The sequence below is a fragment of the Tachypleus tridentatus genome, chromosome 2 (assembly GCF_004210375.1).
Source record: "Tachypleus tridentatus isolate NWPU-2018 chromosome 2, ASM421037v1, whole genome shotgun sequence".
Taxonomy (NCBI): domain Eukaryota; kingdom Metazoa; phylum Arthropoda; class Merostomata; order Xiphosura; family Limulidae; genus Tachypleus; species Tachypleus tridentatus.
Genome location: NC_134826.1, coordinates 81,884,621 through 81,908,910, shown reverse-complemented (window position 1 = coordinate 81,908,910; position 24,290 = coordinate 81,884,621). Strand labels below are relative to the sequence as shown.

At 35.2% G+C, this 24,290-nt stretch overlaps 1 protein-coding gene across 6 annotated transcripts; it reads left to right on the top strand.

Annotated features, from left to right (window-relative positions):
• The first annotated feature begins 2,894 nt into the window (after positions 1-2,894).
• LOC143244355 (tripartite motif-containing protein 2-like) lies at positions 2,895-23,245 on the top strand. Of its 6 annotated transcripts, none has more exons than XM_076488861.1 (5): positions 2,895-3,128; positions 11,970-12,138; positions 17,401-19,503; positions 20,032-20,189; positions 22,494-23,245. In XM_076488861.1, the coding sequence occupies exons 2-4, from the start codon at positions 12,010-12,012 to the stop codon at positions 20,182-20,184; spliced, it is 2,385 nt and encodes a 794-aa protein (XP_076344976.1). In that variant the 5' UTR covers positions 2,895-3,128; positions 11,970-12,009; the 3' UTR covers positions 20,185-20,189; positions 22,494-23,245. The 6 variants fall into 6 exon arrangements, with proteins under 6 accessions (XP_076344976.1, XP_076344977.1, XP_076344978.1 ...); XM_076488862.1 differs by lacking the exon at positions 2,895-3,128 and adding an exon at positions 4,651-4,749; XM_076488863.1 differs by lacking the exon at positions 2,895-3,128 and adding an exon at positions 7,817-7,933.
• Positions 23,246-24,290: the final 1,045 nt, after the last annotated feature.

Below are 24,290 nucleotides of genomic sequence, written 5' to 3'. Positions count from 1 at the left end.
CTATGTTTGTTTAATTGTTTTGTAATTAAGCACAAAGCTACACAAAGGGCTACTGTGCTTTGCCCACTACGGGTATCGAAACCGCTGTGCTACTGGTGTAGGTAGAAATTGTGTAATATAATGGATTATTTTGCACTGCTACGTGAACTTCAGAAATTCAACTAAACAAGTAATTGCTACTTAACCCTCATTTGTAAGCAGTATAAGAAGGCAGAGAAATTTTTTTCTTTGAATTTCTAAATTAAATAGATCTGGGCTGCAAAAAATTATTTTTTTGTGTGAAATATCTTTTGGTAAATGATAAATGTATACGTAATCCAGAAGTAACGTTGTTTAATTGAGTATACCACGAAAATAGTTCCATGGTTACTTACAATGTTACCTAGAATTAAGAGTATTCAACTACAGAACTGAAGCATTTTTATATGTATCAAGGAGCAAAGTTGAATTTGTTAACTGTGTATTACGATGTAGCCCTCTAGTGGCCCAGCATTAAGACTTCAGACTTACGACACTAAAAATCAGGCACAGCACAGCTGGCACTTTTGTTTTGTTACTACATTCTGTGATAATCTCTATATTTTATGACATCAGGAGTTAACCAGAAGCTGGTAAAACATTATATTTTGTGGACTGAGGATTTAACTAGGAGTGGAGAAAAGCTTCTGTTTCGGTGCTTTTTGCGAAAAGTTTGGTTTGGTTTGTTTGAACTTTCTCGCAAAGCTACACGAGGGCTATCTGCGCTAGCCGTCCCTAATTTAGCAATATAAAACGAGAGGGAAGGCAGCTAGTCATCACTACCTACCACCAACTGTCGGGCTACTCTTTTACTAACGAAAAGTGTTATTGACCTTCACGTTATAACGCTCCCACGGCTTCATAGGGCGAGCATCTTTGGTGGGACGGAAATTCGAAACCGCGACCTTCGGATTGCGAGGCAAGCGCCCTAACTTCCTGGCCATCCCGGACCCTGTATGTTGGTCACATCACATTAGTGACAGCAGCCGGTATCTAATGGTTTATTTTGTGCGAAAATATCAAGGAGAATACACCGTTGATTTATTTAGTTTTCTGTATGCCTACTGCAATGTTTCCATACTGAAAGTATACTGTCATACATTTATACACAATTTTCTTATTGTGTTCTAGATATTGCATTCATCATGAAGTATTATATATACATGTTTGCTAATTTTCGGAAACGATAATTTAAGTTTACCCTCGATAAAAATAAATCAACAAGCTTAGAAACAATTAGGCCCGGCATGGCCAGGTGGATTAAGGCGTTCCACTCGTAATCTGAGGGTTGCGGGTTCGAATTACCGTCGCACCAAACATGCTCGCCCTTTCAGCTGTGGGAGCATTATAATATTACGGTCAATCCCACTATTCGTTAGTAAAAGAGTAGCCCAAGAGTTGGCGATGGGTGGTGATGACTAGCTACCTTCCCTTTAGTCTTACACTGCTAAATTATGGACGGCTAGCGCAGATAACTCTCGTGTAACTTTGCGCGAAATTAAAAAACAAACAAATAGAAACAATTTTGTTTTAGCAAGAGTTTTACAATTATGTACCACTAAACCTAAAAAACTAATTTTGTGTCATCAAAGCAGGACACGTGAAATAATGGTTCCACGAGTTTTACGTTAACTTTATATCAGCTGCACCTGTTTTAATGTTTTCTTAACTAATAAAATGAGATAAAATATTATCTTATGCACTTCAAGCGTTAATGGATTTTATCATTTCAAATCGTTTGTTATATATCAGTTTACTTTTATTAAAAAATATTGTAATCTATGCAAGAGTAAGGGTTAAATAAATACCAAAACAAACAAAGCATTATTAAAAGAAAATATCACTAATTGACTTAAATCAAGAATTTTTTCTTCCATTAAAAATGACCCGGCATAGCCAGGTGGTTAAAGCACTGGCTTCGTAATCTGAGGGTCGCGGGTTGGAATCCCCGTCATACCAAACATGCTCGCCCCTTTCAGCTGTGGGGGCATTATAATCTACGTTCAATCCCATTATTCGTTGGTAAAAGAGTAGTCCAAGAGTTGGTGGTGGGTGGCGATGACTAGCTTCTTTCCCTCTAGCCTTACACTGCTAAATTAGGGACGGCTAGTGCAGATAGCCCTAGCTTTGCGCGAAATTCAAAACAAGCCAAACCCAACCAATTCATTAAAAATCTCTATCCAATGGAATGACAATAAATGTGTTAATTGTGTTCAGGGTGTGGATGGAAGTAGGATGGTGAATGACCTGACAAATATTAAAATGCGAACAAAGAAAATAAATATAGGTGGCTAACTTACTTTTTAAGCGGGGTGGTCATCTTTTGCAGTTACATCACTGATTTTATGCTCAGCAAAGTCGCGTTTCATCACTTATACCTTGTAAAACTTGTATCACTTATCGTGTTACGCCACTTTTTGTGTTTAAGCCACAGCATAAAAATCGATTATTTTTTTGAATGTATAAATAAGTAAACTGAATTAATTTTTATTGATTTTGTATACAAACGTTTTCCACTACAGTCAGAGTATTGCTGGATAAACAGTCTTATATATACGTACATTATATATATATTTATAAAGATTGTGTGTGTGTGTTTAATATCCATTGAAGTCAAAAGTCTACCGTATATATTCATCTTTTGTCTCTCTCTTTTAATTAAAATAAGTAATATACATGTGTATTATAGTTTCGGTTTGTGATATTTGCAGACAACCTACATATTCTGGTAATCCCTTTTCACATTGGGCCTTAAGAAATGTAAAGGGTGTTCTATAAGTTTCCCAAAACACCCTGCTCGTGTCATACAGCGTACAAGATGTACCGTATTATTGACGTCACTGCTATTATGACAACGCAGCCGCAGACGAAAGTGATAAAACTTTGGAGCGAACGTAAATTCGTTGTATCAGTGTTAAGAATAAATGTTAGTAAATGGGTCTTTAAATGTAGAAATTGGAAGCTACCTTAAGTCTGCACATTGTAACACTCAACAGTATAGAGATTATATCTACTCATAATAATAACACAAAGCAGTAATAAGTAACCACTGATTATCCAGCTAACGTAGGCACGTGGTGCTCACTCTACACGTGACAAAATAAACGTAGGTAAGAAAATGTATCAGTCCTGTTTTCACAAACGTAAATAGATACATAAAATTATAGGTTGGTATAGCATTATAATTAAAATATTTTAATCTAGCCTTACATCTAGTTATTTGATGTTATCTAAACGTAGCTTTTCTAGAACTCGGAAAAAACCTTTGTGTTTTAAATACTTACAAAACAAATATATTGATGGGGCAGATTGACGTAGAATTTCACTGTATCACAACACTAGGGGTAACCCAGTGTTCTAACGATAATTTGCTTTTAAACCCGTTTAAAAAATAAAACTAAGCCAAAGAGATTTTTAGATAATATCCCGAAAGCTTTCGACATACAAATGAGACCTATATGTGTATAGGTAGTTAAAAACTGAGTGGTTATACAATGTGTATACATGTGTATGTGCGTAATTGTTTAAAAGAGATATGTTGTAGTTGTCATTTAGGAGTATGTTTACTCGCCAATCAAAGAGACACTTGTAATTTACACCCACGTCTCGTTAGAGCTCAATGGAATATTGGTTTATTTTACGTACGCCCTTGTGGAGATGAAACAGACATTGTGCAAGTGTATTTACAGCATTGGTTTGTTTACTAAATTACGCACAAAGCTGCTTCGGGACTATGTTTAGTAGCCATCCCTAATTTTAGGAAAGTATATATAGGGAAGGCAGTTAGTCAACATCACCCACCTCGACTCTTGGGTTACTCTTTCCAAGCGAATGCTGTAACTGAATATCGCATCATAAGCCCTCATCAACTCTACGATATTGCCGAAAAGGCCAATATGTTCTGTGCTGGTGTTTTAATGAATTCCTTGTATTCATATTTTGTTCAAATCGAGGACTACTGCGCTGCACACACGGACGTCCCCTTGTCACAACAATGGAACTCTTGCCTTGTTAAGGTGATAGTGATCTAACTCTGTCACAGTTTAAAGTGCAAGTCTCCTTAAAAATATTGTGCACACAAAAATTATACAAGACTGTACTGGCTAAAAACAAACAATATATAAAAGAAATGAACCACCCTGGAGTCGTCTGCCTAACTTTAAATTGTTCGCCAGGGAAGATGAAAATTTTGTCGCCCTCTATTTACAATATCTACAGTGAAGTATAATGAAGGGGGAAGAGATAACTAGAACTTTGGGAATCCATTCCAGCAAAAAGTGTCTGTGATCTATACAGAACTAATGGCACCCTGACTATCGACATGTAAAGGCAAATCGTAATTCATCATGCCCTTCCTTCAGGAACCAGACTCAACAGGAAGAGATTTGTCTTCCAATAAGACAGCAAATCTGGTGAAACGACATATTGACAGTTGGAAGGCCAATGAGGCATTCCCATCCACGATCTAGCCTACACTAAGTTCCAGTATAAACATTCCTGAGAAGAGCTCATGTTAAAGTGTCAAAAAGCAGCCAAACAATTTGGCTGGTGTGTTTGGTAATACAGAACATTTGAAATAATATTCTGCTATCTTTCGATTTCCATGTGTGGCATCTTTTGTACTATTAATAGTTTACGTAAAACAAAAATCCTCGCACAAAATCAAAAGTATTCGACAACTCGCTTGCTATCTTTCGTTTTCCATGCTATCATCTTTTGTACTATTGATAGGTAGGTTTACAACTTCCTGTATGTATATATTTTGTATGTTTCTGTAATTAGTCATTGTACTAATTTTGTACTATTGATAGGTATGTTTACAACTTCCTGTATGTATGTATTTTGCATGTAATTAGTCATTTTTTACCTCCTTGAAGTTATTTAAGAATTACTGCTTTTTAAACGAGCTCTCGGAGAATCTTTAATGTCTTATTTACATTTACCTTCTATTGTATTTTTTTTATCTCTAACAAATATATGCAATGCAGAATGTGAATATATATGTTACTATTATTAGAATGTGCAGATATTGATGAATTATTATTATTATTATTAATTATTTGTACGGTTAAATTTAAACTTTTGAACCTTGAAAATAGGTTGCTAAAGTGAATTTTCTTCGACGAGTACAAAAGAAACTTGATATTCGAAATAAGTCATGAGCTAAGAAACGTTCAACTTTTCGTGATGACGAGAAACCCACTTGAAGATATAAATAAACGTTCAGATGTTAGTTCACGCAACCAGACAGGACTTTGTTAAAGACGCTGACTTACTGACCCTCCAGTATTGATTAAGAGATTCTATGGGATCTGATTTAGCTCAGTTACAATGTTAAAGTCCGAGAAGTCGAGATCTTTCTCCGTAATATATCCCCAATAAATTTTGATAGATCTACATTGCCCCAAAGTTAAATTGACTTTACCCCTAAAATAATGACTTACAATAAAGAGATAATGAATTTCATAACGGAGAAAAATATATGAAACTGTAATATGAAGAGATTAAGGCTATGTAAGTTATGAAAGTGGGTTGTTTTGGATTTGTTTGTTTTTTTTTCATGGACCTTCTGGTTCTTAAAGTTTTGTTGAAATGGCGACATTTCGAAACTATGCTGAACTTTTAACGCTAACACGTGGCCACAATCATACCTGAAAGAAGTTAGGTTGTGTTGGTCACTGAACTGCTTATGTTGCATCAATTTCGCCTGTGCTTTACCTTGCTTTTCCTCAAATCTTTTCCTTTTAGTGTCCAAGTCGGTACTTTTAAAGATAAAGATGAGTATTTACTTTTATCGTGATAAAAGAATTATCTGTACTTTATAAGAGAACTACTACTCCACCCCATCCACCCTCACCTTTTACAAATATGCGATTACTATTATTTCAATTGGCCATTTTCAACTTTTAAAGTTCATTTTTATTTTAGTATTTGAACAGTTTATGGATCTCAAAACGGCTGGTATGGGTATTAACACTTTTACTGGTCATCAAAGATTTGAAGAGCTTGATTGTCGGCAATACAAAAATTTCGTCTGAGGGCGCTGCACGGTTTATAGGAAGATTATGAATATTGTATCGTAAACACGATATCGAAAAGGCTTTGGTGCGATTTTATTAGAAAGCTTAAATTTGTTTGCTGTTTATTCCTGGATGTTTTAGATAGCTCTGTGCAATCAGCTAAGGTTTATTTTGGTTTATTTGCTTACCTAGAGGCGGCAGTACTGCTAACATTATAGATACATCTTAAGTGTTTACATTTATATTAAACTAACGTAGTATTGTGTCTTTGTAAAACATTTGTAAACTATTAAATTTTGTGTACATGTATTAAAATTAGACGTGTTTTACACACACTCCTAATGTTTTTCATTTCATTTAATTCGAATACAAATATTTATTTTATACAGTAAAAAGTCTGTTGAATATGAAACGCAATACTATGAAAAGAAACTTAGAACTTGCAAACGTGAGCCAAAGGATCTGTAGTTAAATAATAAATTCCTTGTTACTATTTCTTTCGCTAGATGGCGATTGTTATTTATATACATTAATACATCCGACTTAAAAACGATCAAAAGCAGAATGTCGTTTTATAATGTTACCTTAGAAATAATAAGATTATGGTAGGGTTTGTTTCCATACTTGGTGGAATTCGGGGAAACTAACGTGTTTAATACATTTTTTCTAATGTCAATAAAAGGTTTAATTTTAATAAATTATGTTTCCAACTGTTTGTGGTCTAGAGCCCACGAAATTTTATCTTGTATAAATATTTATAAAAAACATCAGGTTATGAGCCTCACCCTCTTATGAACGCTTTCTGTTTATTCAGATAAATGATACCGAGTACAATCTTTAAAAAATAATATACACTATAAACACCGGCTGATTAGAGTTGTTATGCAATGAATACTTGTTTAATCAGACTCAAATTAAATATAGATACTTGTGGTGCGACCTCAGAGTTCATAATGGATGTTAAATAAAACAACGAATGTTATTTTTGTTTTTTCAAAAATGGCCTTCATAATTTGTAATCAGTTAATGTCTTGCTAAATTTTGTGATTTTTATAATTCACAATCAGCTTTTCCTTTTTCTTTTAAATATTTTTCCATTCAGCAATGAATGTTGAAAACATCGTTATGTATCGCGATGTTTTGGAAATTCGAATTCGTTTCTTAAACTGCGATAGTTCAGGTGCTCGACACGCAACATGCTCGCCATTTCAGTCTTAAAGTCGATATAATATGATGATCAATCCCACTATTCGTTAGCAAACGAGTGGCCCGAGAGTTATAGTTGGATGGTGATGACTAGCTGCCTTCCATCTAGTCTTTCGCTGTTAAATTAGGGACTTCAAGAGCAGATGACCCTCGTGTAGCTTTTCACGAAATTCAAAACAAACCAAACCAAAATTACATGTTTCAAGCACGATTACTTTAGATTCAAGACAGAGTTTTATCACCTTTTTCCTAATGTAAATAGCGCAGATAGCCCTCGTGTAGCTTTGGGCCCAATTGAAAACAAAACAAACCTAATGTAAGTCGGAAAATCATCAGAAGTTGTTTCAGGCTTAAAGTTCAGAAGTTCTATGGCACGTGTTTGTATTTTTATCCCGCTTAATCTTTGTTAGCTTTCTATTTCAGATGATTGAAGAAAATTTTAACGTACCGTTTAGTCTTAGAACTAGTTGATGTGTCTCATAATGTATGAGTAAGTTACTAAACTTAACTCCATAGTCGGGGAGTTCTCACGACATGAAAACTTAGATCACTTACCGTACAACCCTTGAAACTTTCATCAGCTTGATCTGCTTCACCTTCTGACGAAAAATTCCTGTCGGAGAACATCTGAACTATTTCCACAGTTGTATTTTTCACTTTCTTGTTCTAACAGCGACTCTCTTTGTTGGGTAGGTTTTGTTTTTGTTTTCGATGTGTATAACTACGATACATTCTGACATTATGGTTTTACTATTATGCCATAAAATTACCAATAATTTGGTGTGGCTTATAACTTTTATTATTAATCAATTAGATGCTGGTAGCTTTTGTAATTTCTTTTCACACGGTCTAAATTTTAACATGGTGAAAATAATAAACTTGATAACAAACCTACCCTTTGCAATGGCTTAGCAGTAAGTCAGAGGTCTTGTAATGTTAAAATTATTCCTTCGATATCCTTGCAGTGAACAAAGCACAGATAACTGAAGGTTTGTGTTTAACAACAACAAAATTACAACTCATCTTAGCAAATTATGTAATATAACACAAGCAAGCGTTCCTATACATCACAGTCAGTATTGTGGTTTTCAAATATTGCACTATTTTTCTAAGACATCTAATTTAAAGTAAATTGTCGTTTTGTTTCTGTTCTTTACAAGAAAGTGTAAAGAACCAAATATATTTTTTCAGTGATAATTGATCAAGAGAGCCATGAAATTACGTTTAATTGTACAGGGTGGCCCGTAAGTCCCTACCCATACATATATATATATATATAATATCTTATGTATCCAGTGTATCTGTGTGGTGTCAGAAGTATTTTTGCACTCATGTACTTGTCACAATACGCTCTTCAAATGTAAATGGGCTTACATCGGTCATATTTCTCTGAAAAAAAAAAGAAACAAATTTATAATACATGCGTAATTGGAAATAACACAAAATATGGATGGGTAGGGACTTACGGGCCACCCTGTACAATATGCCCATTTGTCGTTACTGTGTTGGTATTTGAATATTACACGATAAAAAGTCAAAGCAGTGACGTCATTTCAGGAAACTGTTGGCGGGGGGGGGACAAAGCTGAATACGTAAGAGTAAAGAAACAACAAAAACAAACATGGAAATATCGACTTTGTATAAATTAATCTTAATTTCCCCTAAACATAATCCATTTATTATACGTTTTACATTTTAAAAAAATATTTAAAAAATTGAGGCTTGGATAGGGCGGTTGTTCCCTCACCCACTTACCCTAATTGGCGCCTCTGATTTAAAGTGAAACCCTATTAGAAAAAGCAGTTAGTTTGACCAAATACGTTTTCCTCTTATTGTTCTGTTTAACACAACGTCTATCAGCTGATATAACATTCAACTGCTCTGTGATTCTAATTTTTATTTTGTAAGCTAGACTGTTGTTAACCGATACGAAATAGTTATTTTTTTTCACCTAAAATGTAGGTTTTTTCATGACTTCGGATAACAGGTTTGTCTTTTTTCTACCAAACATGCAAAATATATAGTTGGCTTTTATATTCTACCTTGGGTTATCTGTTTTTATTATGAATTTTACTATTATACTGGCACGTGGCTTATTAGTTAGAATGCGGATGTATGGGTCTGATAGTTTGTGGTTCTTGTCCCGTCGATGTGGAAATTCTCCAAAATTTGGAGCTCTATGTGTGTCATCAGATTGACAGTTAAATCCCATTATTTCGTTCGAGTAGCTTCATGAGTTGGCGATAGTCGTTCCTAACTAAGCTGGCTTCTCTCTATCAGTTTAGAATTAGAGACATTTCACGCAGAAAGCACTTGAGTGAATGTGCGAGAAGTTTTGAACCAAATAATTGTTTGGAGATGCCTACGAGTTGCTTGTTTTGCTCTTAATCTGGAAACAGTTTTGATCTTTATAGTAAGAATAAACAAAAATAAACTAAGTTTCGTTGTCCATGTTTCTATTCAAAAGTTTTTCGTTGAACTAGCAATAACAGAATGCTCAATTTTGTTTGTTGTTAAGCGTAAAACTAACCAATGAGTGTATTTCCGCTCTGCCCACCGCTGGTATGGAAACCTGATATTTAGAGTCATAAGCCTTCACAGTAACATCTGAGCCTCGGAGCAGAATGCGGAGTTTTATTCTTTAATTTCTTTTTTGCGAGCACAAAAGTACACAATGGGCTATTTGTGCTCTGCCCACCGCGGGTGTCGAAACCTGATTTTCAGCTGCGAAATTGTCGCCTAGTCATCAAAAGTTACTTATTTAGTAAAATACAACAACGTGTTTATTTCGCAGTAAGTAAACGTACGTATGTATATTATACCATTTTGCGTAATGTGGAGTTACATTGATTGGCATTACTTAACCATTCACTTAAACTGGCCAATGAAAACTGATGCAGCACTAGACTACGTGGTTATTATGTAGATGTTATTTAATGTAAAATTAAGCTTTGGCCTCGTTTTCATTTGCCTATATTTTCAATAGATCCTGCTCTCCATTTACCACAATTAGAATACAAAACTTCGGAGTACGACAAAGGAACAAACACAGTTAAAATGAAATGGTAGAAAACACATGGCACGTCAGCACAACACGTACCAAAGTTAACTTTTTGTGTAAAATTATTCATTCTTATATCTCTATGAAATATTTTTATTTACTTTAGTTATTTATAACTAAACCACAAATGGCAGTGTCTAGTCGTTAGAGACAAGACTAGCGAGTTCTATTATTTTTATATATTACAATATTTTATCTTCTATCACTTGAAAAATAATTCGAGTTGTATAATAACAAACAAACGTCTACAAAATACAGTTTTTAAGCCGAAGAAAAATATTTTAAAAGGATTGTTTTTTCATTACCAGTATTAGTTGTATAAATTTCTTAGAGACCGTAAAAGACAGTGAATAACGCTATAATACAGAGTGTCCATAAATTATTTACCCCATTATAAGCTTTACACACTATCTATTATATTAGCTCTATTAAAACGGTTTGCAGCAATTAATAACACAAGTCAAGACATTTTTGTTTCATTAAGTGAACTACCACAGTTCAGTCAACAATTAGGTAAACCAGATTTCGGTAATCTTCCGCGTGAGCCCCATTGGTAGCATGCAGTACATCAAGGGGGTAAATGATTTCGTTCCAAACATTAAGAATCATGACTTATGTCGACGTTGTGCGAAATATAGAAAAAAAAATTTTGTTGTGTTATTAATTGCCGCAAACTGTTTTAAGATAGCCCCTATAAAAAAAAAAAATATATATATATATAAAGGCCTATAATGGGGTGCATAATTTATGGACACCCTGTATAATAAAACTTAAAAAAAAAAGTTCAACTGTAGGATTAGTATTTATAGCCACATAAATTATTCCGAAATAACTTTTAAAAAACGTCGAAATAAAACTACACATCCTCTGAATTTCAGTATTATTTTATAAATACAGAAACAAAGTTATCTCTGAAACATCTAAACATTTTGTTTGTTTGAAGTTAAACATCAAAGCTGCATGATGGACTATCTGTGCTCTGTCCACCACAAGTATCGAAACCAGGTTTCTAGCGTTGTAAGTCTGTAGACGTGCCGCTGTGTCACTGGAGGCAACATTTAAATAAAGCCATACTTACCGTGAATTAAATTATGATTTTAGTCTTAAAATTGCAGTAACGTAGTATGTTCTGGATTAAGATGTAAAAAACCTATAAATCAAGATGCACTTTCTGAATGTTATTATTTAATTGTGGTAATTCCAAGAATAGCTCATTCAAGCTGTTAACGTTCTGATTCCCGGGCAGAAAGTAGTAGTTTAATTACATTCTATAAAGCGAATTAAATATTTTACGAAGAATCAAAAGCTGCAAATATATTTATATGTATACAGGATTCGCACAGAATAATTCTGTTATAGAAGTGCTTAATTATATTTGTTTACAGGAAACCGAACGTTTCTCCTATAAAAAGTAATATCATATTAAGATGTTCGTTTTGCTTGTTTTCTTGCTCCATTTGTTTCGTGTGCATCGAAAGTAAACGTATTTCAATCCCATATAAATATTTACATAAATCAATTATTTCAGAATTTTATTTATGTAATATATATTTGTTTATTTTCATGACTTGCCCTACATTTGATATCCATTGAAATAAGTATGTTCAAATAGGAGCTCAGATGTATATCACTGATAGCGTTTCTCTTTACTTTCCCATTACTAGTACCTGTCCTTCCTGCTCTTACCAGCCTTTTGGTCTTCTGATGTCCAAGAACTTGAAAGCTATGTCCAGTAGCCTAACAGTTGGAGGTCGACCGTGGCCAGTAGCAAATCACTTCGCTAATCATTTCTTCGCATGTGGAATGTGTCGAAATAGCTATACTAAGCCTAAAGTAAGCAAACTATTTATTATTATTATTAGTCATTAAGTTACTCTGAAAACTTAGGTCTAACGTGGAATTTCATCCCATTAATTAATAGAAAATGATAACTTTATTATTAGGCCCACGTTGTTTTTTTTCTCCTTCCAAAGAAATTCGTCTCAAATATATAAACTGACATTTTTACCTAGTCTCATCAAAATATTTTGTTTATCAACAAAGTTGTAACGAGCGACCACACACATCCATAATATTCCATACTTTTCACACTAAAATCGTAAGCCAACAAGTAGATCTTGCCCTGCAATATCCTATTTATTCGCAAATACGTTGATATTCCAACTCTGTTAGTGTTGCTCTCTACTTGATATTTTGTGTACTATATTCTCAATCAATTCTTGAGCATTAAACGACTGAATGCGTTGTTTCAATTCTGTTTATTACCGTTGTATTCGTTTTCTTGTTTTTGTTGTTTTTTATAGGTAATTTTGATCAACCACATTATAACCATAATATTTTTGAAATTTGGTACACAAATTATTTTAGTCTAGGCCCAGCATGGCCAGGTGAATAGTTCACTCGAGTCGCAATGGTGAGAGTCGCGGGTTTGAATTTCCGTTACTTCAAGGCTTGGCATGGTCAGGTTGTTAAGGCGTTCGACTCGTAATCTGAGTGTCGCGGGTTCGAATCCTCGTTATACCAAACATGCTCACCATTTCAGTTATGGAGGCGTTATAATGTACGGTCAATCCCACCATTCGTTGGTAAAAAAAGTAGTCCAAATGTTAGTGGTGGGTGATCTTACACTGCTAAATTAAGAACGACTAGCTTAGATAGCCCTCATGTGGCTTTACGCTACACTCAAACAAACAAATATTTTAGTTTACCCTAATACTTACGATACAAATATTTTACCCTGCCAATTGAAGGATAATTATAACTTTCAGAAACAGTAAGTTCAAATTATCTATCCAAAATGACCTACACCTCACTTTCTAAACATTTGGTCTAACCATACTTCCCAAAACAGTAACTTTTAAACCACTGTAACAGACGATCTACTGATTAAATTGTGTTGCTTTGTGCTTAACTTCAAACAGAAACAAACAACAAAATATCTGTTTTCTGATGAAACTTGTTTCTCTAAAGCCGCATATAGTCATGGTTTTTAACATTGGTTTTCGAAGCAGGAATCAATTGTTTATCTGTAACAAACAAATGCAAACAATTAAATAAGGTCAAGGCTTAATCCAAGTTGATTATCAAAGTTTTTAACTTTCAAATTACCGATTTGTTTCTATACTGTTCACTACCGATAAGGTTCTCAGGTTGCAACCTATCTGATAGGTTAATGTGAAAAAAATTAAAGCAATTTGGTAAACTCGCGAATTTTCTCTGTAAAATACAGAGGGGACCCCGACAGTAAATAATGTGATGAATTAAAATATTAATATTCTATATAACGAGGTCTGTGTGGATCCTCACTGTTAACTGTAGTCTGTGCTGGTTTCCCGCTGCTAATTCTACTGCTAATAGTTTCCATTTTGACCCTACAAAATTTCCAAACTGGTGTATAAAGACTGGTACTGAGAGCTGTAAGAAAATAAATACAAGCCTAACTTTGTATTTGTCGAAAGGAGTAACTTGGAATGCTACTTTTTATTTCACATTTTATAGTCTAAAGTCATGTAAAAATTACCGTTTTTTAAGCAATTTGTAAGCTTTTTCTTGTAATGCAAATAAACTTAGCGAAAAAGCTACTTTTATACATGAGATACATAGGAATGCCCCTTCAGGAGCTCCAATAAATAAATAAGTGATGAACGGAGATATCGATGATATTTTTCTTTGAATATAACTTTCGGTGTGCGATTCTTGCTATTATTTAGGAACCTTGCAACCAACAAAGTGGAGGATATAGTTCAACTTGGAACAAAACATTTTTAAAAGAATGTTTATAAATTCGACGAGATTCACACCTTCCGTTAGAGAAACCACGATATAATATATGAAACCGGGTAAATGCATTTCATTTAATTTATTGCAGATGTCCGATATGGTCAAGTGGTTATGGCGCACGACTCGTAATCTGAGGGTTGCGGGTTCGAATCTCCATCACATCAAACAGGATTGCCCTTATAGCCGTAGGAGCGATATAATGTGAAGTCGATCCCACTATTCAGTGGTAAAAGAGTAGCTCAAGAGTTGGCGGTGGCTGGTGATGACTAGCTGCCTTTCCTCTAGTCTTACACTGCTAAGTTAGGTACGACTAATGCAGATAGCCCTTGTGCAGCTTTGTGTAAAATTTAAAAACAAACGTTGCAGAAACTTCCGGTCGCTTTGCAATAACACTTCAGATTCGACAAGAAGTCTGCTAAACATCTTGTCGTACTTAAGTGCTAAGGCTTAACTTGTCTGAAGTCATTTATATTTATAGCACTTACTCGGTTCCTTTTCTCTGTCTGTTCTTTAACCAATGTAACCAGTTAAAAATAGATTGACGTCTAGTTTTCCTTTCTCCAAGTTGCAAGTTCATCGGACTTATTAAATATTATAAGTTTTAACGTAAAACTCTTCGAAGTGACTTACTAAATATAAACTCTTTGCATTATGTTGCTGCTTTACCTTGCGCGTCATCCACTGGATACCAGAGTTCACTTCCTATTAGCTATATATACTTGTTGTACTTGATTTCTGACGAAGCTATAAAAAAAGAGAACAAGTGAGCACGAGTTCAGTTATAGATAGCTTCTCACTTAACTAACTTCTTTGTTTTTTTCTCTTGATAAGAGTGGGTTTATTTACTTTACTTTTAAAGTCGGTGATTCACGCCATACCATAACCATGCAGATACGAGATAAAAAGAGATTGGTTATTCACTGAATGTGATTGCGCACCCCTCGTGACAGCAGGAGCTGGTATGGTTTAAGTAACAGACGTTACGGCTTTCCCAACAGTTGTGTAACAGATTGTAAATCTTGTACATTCGTTATGCTATACGCTGGCTCTAATACTTTCAATGTCTAAAAGATTGTAAAGTTGGAAAATTCTTATCGTCCAATGAAATCGAACCATTGTTACTACTGGCATCTCGGAGATTGTAAAGTTGGATAAATTCATGATACTATGAAACGAACTTTAAACCTTTCGTTTTTAGTAGATGTTTGCAGTGGATTATGAATGATAGGTAAGTAATAGATAATAATGACTTTAAATATTTTTTTAAGAGAACCGGTGTAGTAGGATGTAAAGTGAATAATTAAACCTTTTTTTGTTTCTGATCTATAACAGATCTTAAACGTTGATTAATCTCATAATATAATACAATAACTGAACATTTTAGTGTTAGTATCGATGTCTCTCACAATTTATTCCGCTACACACAAGGTTGGGACAAACCATTAAACCACACACACACATTCAAACCATTAAACCACAAGACGACTCCTGTTACGTCATCCGTTGGGATAGCAGTAAGTTCACAAAGTTGGAAATCTAATTTCCAGGGTTTGATTCCCCTCGATGGACACACAAACAGCCCAGTGTGGCTTTGGTCTAAAAAAGAAGAAAAAGCTTTCCTATTAAAGGTTGTGGATCGGTCTAAATCAACGACACATAAAATGTTTACTGTAATTATTATTTAACTTACCCATTACTACTCTCTGTTTTAAAACTATATACATTTGTGACTTATAATGGTCCGTCATAACACGACTCCCAATATGAGAGTCGCGGGTTCGAATCCCCGTCACACTAAGCATGCTCGCCCATTCAGTAGTGGGGCTTTATAACGTTCAATCAATCCTACTAATCATTGGTAAAAGAGTAACCTAAGAGTTAACTGTGGAAAGTAATGACTAGCTGTCTTCCTCCTAGTCTTTCATTTCAAAACTAGGGACGACTAACGCATATAGCCCTCGTGTAGCTTTCCGAAAAATTCCAAATAAAGCAAATGTGGCTTGTCTGTTATTTCTTTGTAAAATATAGCATTTCACCCTTCAAGACTGAATGATGATTCCTTTTAATGTTTTGTTGATTTATTGGATAGATATTTCAGAATGAAACTTAGTTCTTTATTAAGTTTCTCTTTGTAATTAAATTGGTGCTAGTTATTCCAAGATATATGATAAGAAAAACGTAACTTTAATTGATGGAATTATGATGAGATTTCTATTTTTTCAGTCGCAACTTACAGTGGTGATTAATATTATTAAACCAGAAGTTGTGAACTTTCAGTTTAAGTACTTGAACTGTGTTATGAGGTCTAGTGTCTTAAGTTCCAGGCCCTATCATGACTTTCCTGTAAATGGTATAGTGCATATTTTAAACGCGTGCCAACTAATCCACAGCACTTGGTTTGTTTGTTTCTTTTGTAATTTCGCACAAAGCTACTCGAGGGCTATCTGTGCTAGCCGTCCCTAATTTAGCAGTGTAAGACTAGAGGGAAGGCAGCTAGTCATCACCACCCACCGCCAACTCTTGGGCTACTCTTTTACCAACGAATAGTGGGATTGACCGTCACATTATAACGCCCCCACGGCTGGGAGGGCGAGCATGTTTGGCGCGACTCGGGCGCGAACCCGCGACCCTCAGATTACGAGGCGCACGCCTTAACGCGCTAGGCCATGCCAGGCCCCCACAGCACTTGGACAGAGGAACTATTTTTGGACTTGTTGTGAAAACTGTTTTCTTTCTTTTTTTAACGGGTGTGGTACAATCAGAGGAAATATCCTCACGTGCCATCGTTTTGACATGGTGCAGCTTCCGATTTAATTAAGTAGGTGGGTTGTAACGGAAACGTTGGAGTTCTTTCATCCCAAACCAAAAATTTAAACCAATTTAAATTGAAACTTACCCTATTTTGTTAAAAGCTACAAATGCATAATATTTAGGACACAAGAAAGGCCTTTACGGGGTAGGAGAAAATTGTAGTTGGACTTGTAAGTCCCTCGAAACGATAATGTGCAATCAAGTGTTATTTAAAACTAGGAGCCCTTAAGATCAAACCTTCAAAAGCTTTTCCATCGAAATAATAATTTCAGTTCGTATATCTGCAGATTTGCAACGCTAGAATCTAGGTATCGATACCCGTAGTAGCAGAGCTTGGATCGACCACTGTGTGGCTTCGTGCTTAATTAAAAACAAGCAAACTATCTCAGTTTGAAAATAAAAGTATATAGAATTTTGTGCAATAGCTATACCTTTTGGTTGTGAATCTAACGATGTATTGAGATCAATTATTGATTATGTTTTCTCTAATCTTTTGTGGTTTAGGTTTTGCCTTGCCTTCACACGTTTTGTGAAAGTTGTTTGTCACTATACATCCCAGCAGAGAGCCTTACGATCACTTGCCCCATCTGTCGGCAACAATCAATTCTACCGAAACAAGGAGTACCAGATCTCCCAAATAATTTCTTCATCGCTGATCTCATGGAACTATTAGAACAACCGGCTGTTTGCCAACGCAGAGAATGTCAAACACCAGGGGTGCGGAAGTGTAAGCCCTGTGACCAGTTCCTCTGTGACACCTGCTGTGGTGCACATAAGGAGGAGTCGCCATCTTGCGACAACATGATCGTTTCTATCGGCGAACTGGCTCTGTTGGAAGAACAGGAACTGAACAGAGACAACCCGTCGCTAATGTGTCCCAAACATTCTTGTCAGACTCTTCGATTTTACTGTCGCAATTGCGAAACGGCTGTGTGTGTCACGTGCACAGATATCGAACATTGTGGCCATGGCACCGTGAGATTAAGAGATGCTATTGAGGACGAAAGGAATGCCTTAAAAGTACTTCTTCGGAAAGCATATTTGCAGGTCCCAAATTTAAACAAAGCTATCGAAGTAATAAATTCCACCTTACATGACTTATCGCAAGAACACTCGGATGTTTTAAGAGAAGTTTCTTTCTGTTTCGATTCGTTAATTGAAGCGGTTCAGATGAGGAAGTCGTTTCTACTGAAAGAACTGGAAGACTGTCACAGATCAAAACAACAAATTCTCTTCAAACAAAGAGAATCACTCGAACAATGTCTGAATAACCTAGCAAATAGCTGCGAGTTTACGGAAAACACTCTCGCACATGGCAACGAAACCGAGATACTATTGGTGAACAAGCAAATAGCGGAAAAATTAAAAGAATTTTCCGAATTAGTCGTAAAAAGGGCGCCCGAAGAGAATAGCTATATTGTTTTCGAAGGAGAGAATCTAAACTTAATCAAAACGAACATAGAAAATTTCGGACATATCCGAACGAACAGTGCTGTTGCACACGAGACGACGGCCTCCGGAGAGGGGCTGAAACAGTGCGTTGTGGGAAAGCCAACGTTTGTGAACATTGTTACGAAAAACAGACACGGGGAAATGGTTAAAACGGGAAATGCTTTGATCGAAACGGAGATAGTTTCGGCAAACACTGCCCTGTCATTAAGACCGGAAGTGATAGCACAAAAGAATGGGAGTTACGACTTAATCTATACAGTCTCGGAGGAGGGTCATTATAAGCTGACCATCAAGTTATTTGGAAAAGACATAAAAGGAAGCCCGTATCAAGTTAAAGCGTGTGTGGAAGACGGTAGTTCTTCGAGTGATCGTCCAATCAGTTCCAAGATTCCTAGGACGACGGGAGTGCGACAACGCGCGATCAAACGACCTCCAAGTTATCCGTCAAACACGTCACTGTGTAGAAAGAATCCCGTTGAAGATGACTTCTTAAGGAGAATAGGAAACAAAGGACGTGGGAAGGGAGAATTCACTAATCCGCAAGGAGTCTGTTTAACGCAAATCGGACACATCGTTGTAACCGACAGCAACAACCAATGTATTCAGGTGTTTTCTCCGGGAGGTGACCATAAGCTGAGCTTTGGAACAAAAGGAAGAAGTGCTGGCCAGATACAGAGACCAACAGGCGTCGCTGTCACCCAGTCCGGAAACTATATTGTCGCAGATTATGAGAATAAATGGGTTAGTGTGTTCAATTCCTCCGGCAAATTCCTGGGTCGTCTAGGGGTAGGAAAGCTTCTTGGTCCTAAAGGAGTGGCAGTCGATTACGATGGGCATGTTATAGTTGTCGATAACAAAGCTTGTAATATTCTAGTATTTCAAGAAAACGGAAAACTCTTGAGTAAATTTGGGTCGAGAGGAATGGGCAACACGAAGTTTGCCGGTCCTCACTACGTAGCTGTAAATAGCAAAAATCAGTTGGTGGTTTCCGATTTTCATAATCACTGTATTAAGGTATTTGACAGTGAAGGAAATTTCATCTCCAGCTTTGGATCCAGCGGCCAAGGTAATGGTCAGTTTAACGCCCCGACAGGTGTCGCTGTTGACAACCAAGACAACATTCTAGTTGCTGACTGGGGAAACAGTCGTATTCAGGTAACGTACAGTGAAACCTCTTTCCACTCCCCCCCCAAAAAAAAAATAATCTTTGTAAAGCTATTCATTAAATTTGAAACTAAGGTGTATCACATCCATAGTTGATTTATTATATGGAGTTGTAGGTTTTCTTTACTGTGATATACAGATACAATTGCAGGGTCTCGGGTAGACAATATTTTTACCTCCAAGTCGCGAGAAAAGTTATCACATTTATATTCTTACGTGTGGTTATCTAATAAACCCCTAACTTGATACATCAGAAAATCTATCTCGCAGGCCAATAAACCTGAAACTTACTGTAGACGTACACGATTACCATAAAATTATCAACTTTCCAAACAGAGAAATTCCTTGTTAAATAAAAGTATAGATAACAAATATGAGACATATCCAATGTGGGAAAGGTTATTACCAAGTAAATATGCTGTAATGATTGAAAAAAGAAAAGTATATCAAATGTGGTTTAGATTGCAATGTTGTTGTTTTTTTAATTAATATTTGTAGAAGTTACTTGTTCCGTTTCAGGTTTTCGACAGCAGCGGATCTTTTTTGTCTTTCGTTAACACCAATGGAAACCCGCTTTATGGACCACAAGGCTTAGCAACGACATCTGACGGTACTGTTGTCATTGCCGATTCTGGCAACCACTGCATTAAAGTTTATAAATATCTACAGTAAAAAAGGTAGTCGATCATATTACTTATAAGCAGAGATCAGTTTTCATTTAATTATTTAAATTCTAGGTTGCTGTGTGTCGTGTGTTTAACGTTACTACTTCGTGCTTTCATTTTTTTTTATTTTCAAGTGACTAAACGTTTCGTTAGTTTTTAAACTGCGTATTTCAGAAGCATACACAAAATTTAACAGTTTTGGAATTCTACAAAAGATAGAAAGAAAACATTATTTTGTTATATTTAGATAAGGCATAGAGTTGTTTTATAGTTTTGTAGACGTTTATGGCTAACGTATAGTTAATTTATTTTATCATTACCTCGTATAACTTGAGATTCGCTTTATTGCGCTGTTTATCGAACGTTGTTGCAGATAACAATCGTATAATTGGTTTGTTTTATTAATGTCTGCACCTAACAGTGACGTAGGAATCACTTCCCCCTCACTTTTTAATCTTTAAATTCAGGAAAATTACTCTCCAGAGTAACTGGAAGATGTATTCAATTTAATTCAAAACTCGAGAGCTTCCACAACTATAAGGCGAGCCCTGAACGTTGGCTGTAATGAGTGAGCACATTTTCTCGCTTCGTTCTGTAAAATAAGCCTTGGGGGCTCCCACTTTTAATTTCCTTGTTACGTATCTGTTTAAGTTTGTATATATTACCTCCATAAGTACAAGAGGTTTTTAACCGTGCAAATAAATATATTAACCACGTTTTATTGCCGCACGTGTTTACTCGAAACAACGTTGAACTGCTGTTTGGACATCTTAACATTACTGCACCCAGTCTGTCATGTCAAGGCGTTCGACACCTCGTAGCTAAACGTGTTCGCCCTTTCAGCCGCGGAGACATAATGTGATGATCAACCCTACTGTTCTAATTCCATCGAAAACTTTTCTTCGCGCTTTCAGATGACAGGTTTACTTACAAGACATGGTAGTGTAAACGTTGTTTGGTTTCAGCCCTATGTATCTCTTTTTGGCAACAAATATCCCAAGAGTTGGCGGAGATTGGTGTTGACTAGCTGTCTTTTCTTTACTCTATCACTTGTAAGTTAGGGACTACTCTGGTAGTTTTGCGTGAAATTCAAACCAATCTCTGCACTCCAACATGCGTTTGCTATATCTATGCTGAAGCCCTCTGGGGTGGACATAATAAACTCGAGTTTAAAACTTAGATTTGCCTAGAGTTATATTACAAAGGATTTGAGCATCAAGTCAGTGTTTATCTCCAAGATTAGGCACGACTCGTACGTAGTCTGTTCTGTGGTTACAAAATAGAATTAAATCGTGTTTGTAGATTATTCCTTTCCAATATTTTCTTATTCTTGTATAACACAACTAGTTCTGGTAAGAATAGTGTCAGTTTCTTTGATACACCAAAAGTCGTCGTGTTCTGGTTTGTTCCGCGCGGGCTATAATGGGTACTAAAATGTTAAGTCGAGAATAACTTTGCAAGGAACCTCAACTTTCTCAAGGAAGTTGTTTTGCATACAAATAACCCTTTTTTGTGAGCGTTATTAGAAAGTGGGTGAAAACCGTTTTGGATAGACTTTATCAAACTGCTAGATTTAAAGCAGTGTAACAGATTGTATCAAACCTTTTACTGTGTTTCGATTCTTCATGAACACACACTTTTATCATAAAGTATGTGACGTAGTAATAAAGAACTGATAGTCCGGTCCTAAGTGCTTGTATAATGACAATAGAACAATACCCTCGCAGTCTAAACTCACACTGACTGAAATGAATTAACTTCTTGGCTATTGTAATTTCATTGTATTTAAATCAACAATAAATTCAACTTTTCTGACATCTGAATTAATTACTGTTTTTATACAATGCCAACTTTGTAAACGAATTTCTCGAGGATTATCTCCAATAGCTGCCCCTAAGGCAGCTACTCAATATCACCCACCGCCAACTCTTGCGTCACTCTTTATCAAAGAATAGTAAAACTGACTATCACATAATAACGCATCCGTCGCTGAAAGGGCTTGTTTGTTCAGTGACGAGTTTCAATCGTTGATTCTGATTATTTTGTAATTATATCTATATTATTAATTAAGAATATGCCCTCCTCCCAATGGGTAGGTGGTAAGTCTGAAAGCTCACTATTAAAAGCTGGATTTTAATACTCGTGGTGGACACTGTGTAGTTTTCTGCTTACCAACAAACAAAAAGTAAAATTATATTATATCTTTGAACTTTAAATATGAAACGTTTTTATAAACATGAATATTAATTTATTTTAAATTTTAAAAACTTGTTCATTTCTTTCTGCATTTAATATCTTTTTACATTTTCCCTACAGGCTAGAAAATAAACAAAGTAGAAGAATCCAAGAAACTTTAGATAAATACTAGAGTTAAAATTAGTATTTTTGTAAATATAAACAACGTAAGTAACTTTATGTAACCACACTGTTACCAGAATATATGATAACTTTAAAATTGTCTAGGAAGTTTCCACCCTAATGTCAGATATTGTTAAATTTGCAATAGTAATATATATATATAATCTGTATATGTCTTCCTACAATTGTTTTTTCAAAATATATTTAAGCCGAATTTTTTTGTAACAAAAACAAAATTTCGTGTGAAATTGTTGTCGTCAGTTTAACTTTCCATAAAAACTATATTCATACCACGTTTTCCTTCAATACTGTTATAAATGAATTTAATTACACATGAATTGATTATCTTAATTACGAGAGCAATCAAATTCGAGTTCTCGTTGTGGAAAATAAATGTCTCTTACAGTCGCATTTAACTTTCATAAAGTTTAAAACTAATATGGAATAAATTTTATCTACTTATATTCGTATATATAACCAACATATATTTCATCCCTAAAGCGTAATTAATTTCTTTATATCAACTGATTATTCTGTCGTGATCTAAGATTACAACTGTAGGATTTAAAATGCATTTCATAGTGTTTCTGTCTAGTGGCAAACAAAATGGTTAGATAATAAATGTACTGTTCTTAATGTTAAATTTTATGTTGCAATTATGTAACCAACCGAATATATTGACCAATATTAATTAAAATGTATTAACATGAGCCGAATAACGTTTTATTATTGTGTAAGACAGTGTCTTCTGTTGGATCAGCGGTACGTTTACAAATTTGTATGATAAAATTCGGATTTTGATTCTCTGCGGGGTCACAGCAGATAGATCACAGTAGGTTTGATCTAAAACAAACAATTTATGGTATCGTATGAAAATAATTTTCTCTCAGATTTTTAAAGGTTACTATTATTAATTTTTAATCGAAAATTAGGTAACTATAAAAATTAAAACAGAAAAAACAACGTATGAATCAATTATTCATATTGCCTTTAAGTTGTTTTGTGTGTTTGTTTTGTTTTTTTTGCATTACGGGTGGTTTGTAAAATGAAAACATTTCAAACATATCTTTTAATTTCTATAAGCCACAACCAAGACGGCCTTTTGTGCAGCAGTAGAATCACTTTAAGTTTTTGTAACAGTAATTAGAACTGTTGGATTTTTAGCCTCGACATAACAGCTCACAGAAAAGCTCCGAGTTTGTTTGTTTTTTCAAGTACAACTTTTTAGCTCATAGCTCCGTCATCTCTTGAGCGATTTGAAATCTGATGAGAGTTTTGGATTCGGAATGTTAAATCTCTTTCAACTGATGAATTTGACCACATCCAAAATCTCCTAGATTAATTTACTCTAATCTTGCTTTAATGAATTTTAATTTGAGGGTGGGCTGGTAGAGATCCTGATGAGTAACAAGATTGAATTGGTATACGCGCTCTCCACAATATAGTGTCGTTGACGCACAAAAATAGTTAATAAAAAGTCGAAGAAAAAGGTCTCGTAGATTAATTTTCTCTAATTCTGCCTAAAAGAATTTCAAATGCCGCTGCTATTGAGGATTCTCACTGATTTAATGACTTTTTAGAAAACCGCGTTTAAAATGTGACTGACAAGTAGATGAAACCCATTCTTATACATATTAATAAACCGAAATCTAGGGAAATTAAGTCATATACTGTTAAAACTTCTCTAAGAATCGCTCTTTTTTCTTTAGCGCTAACAAGGGCTCAATATCACAAAAGAAGTGGTGAACTTTAACT

What these genes read in the sequence shown, in the direction of transcription:
- LOC143244355 (XM_076488860.1), top strand. An exon ending in ATAGCTATACTAAGCCTAAA is followed by an intron (nt 12,139 to 17,400) that starts GTAAGCAAACTA and finishes TTTGTGGTTTAG; the next exon opens with GTTTTGCCTTGCCTTCACAC. An exon ending in GGGGAAACAGTCGTATTCAG is followed by an intron (nt 19,504 to 20,031) that starts GTAACGTACAGT and finishes GTTCCGTTTCAG; the next exon opens with GTTTTCGACAGCAGCGGATC.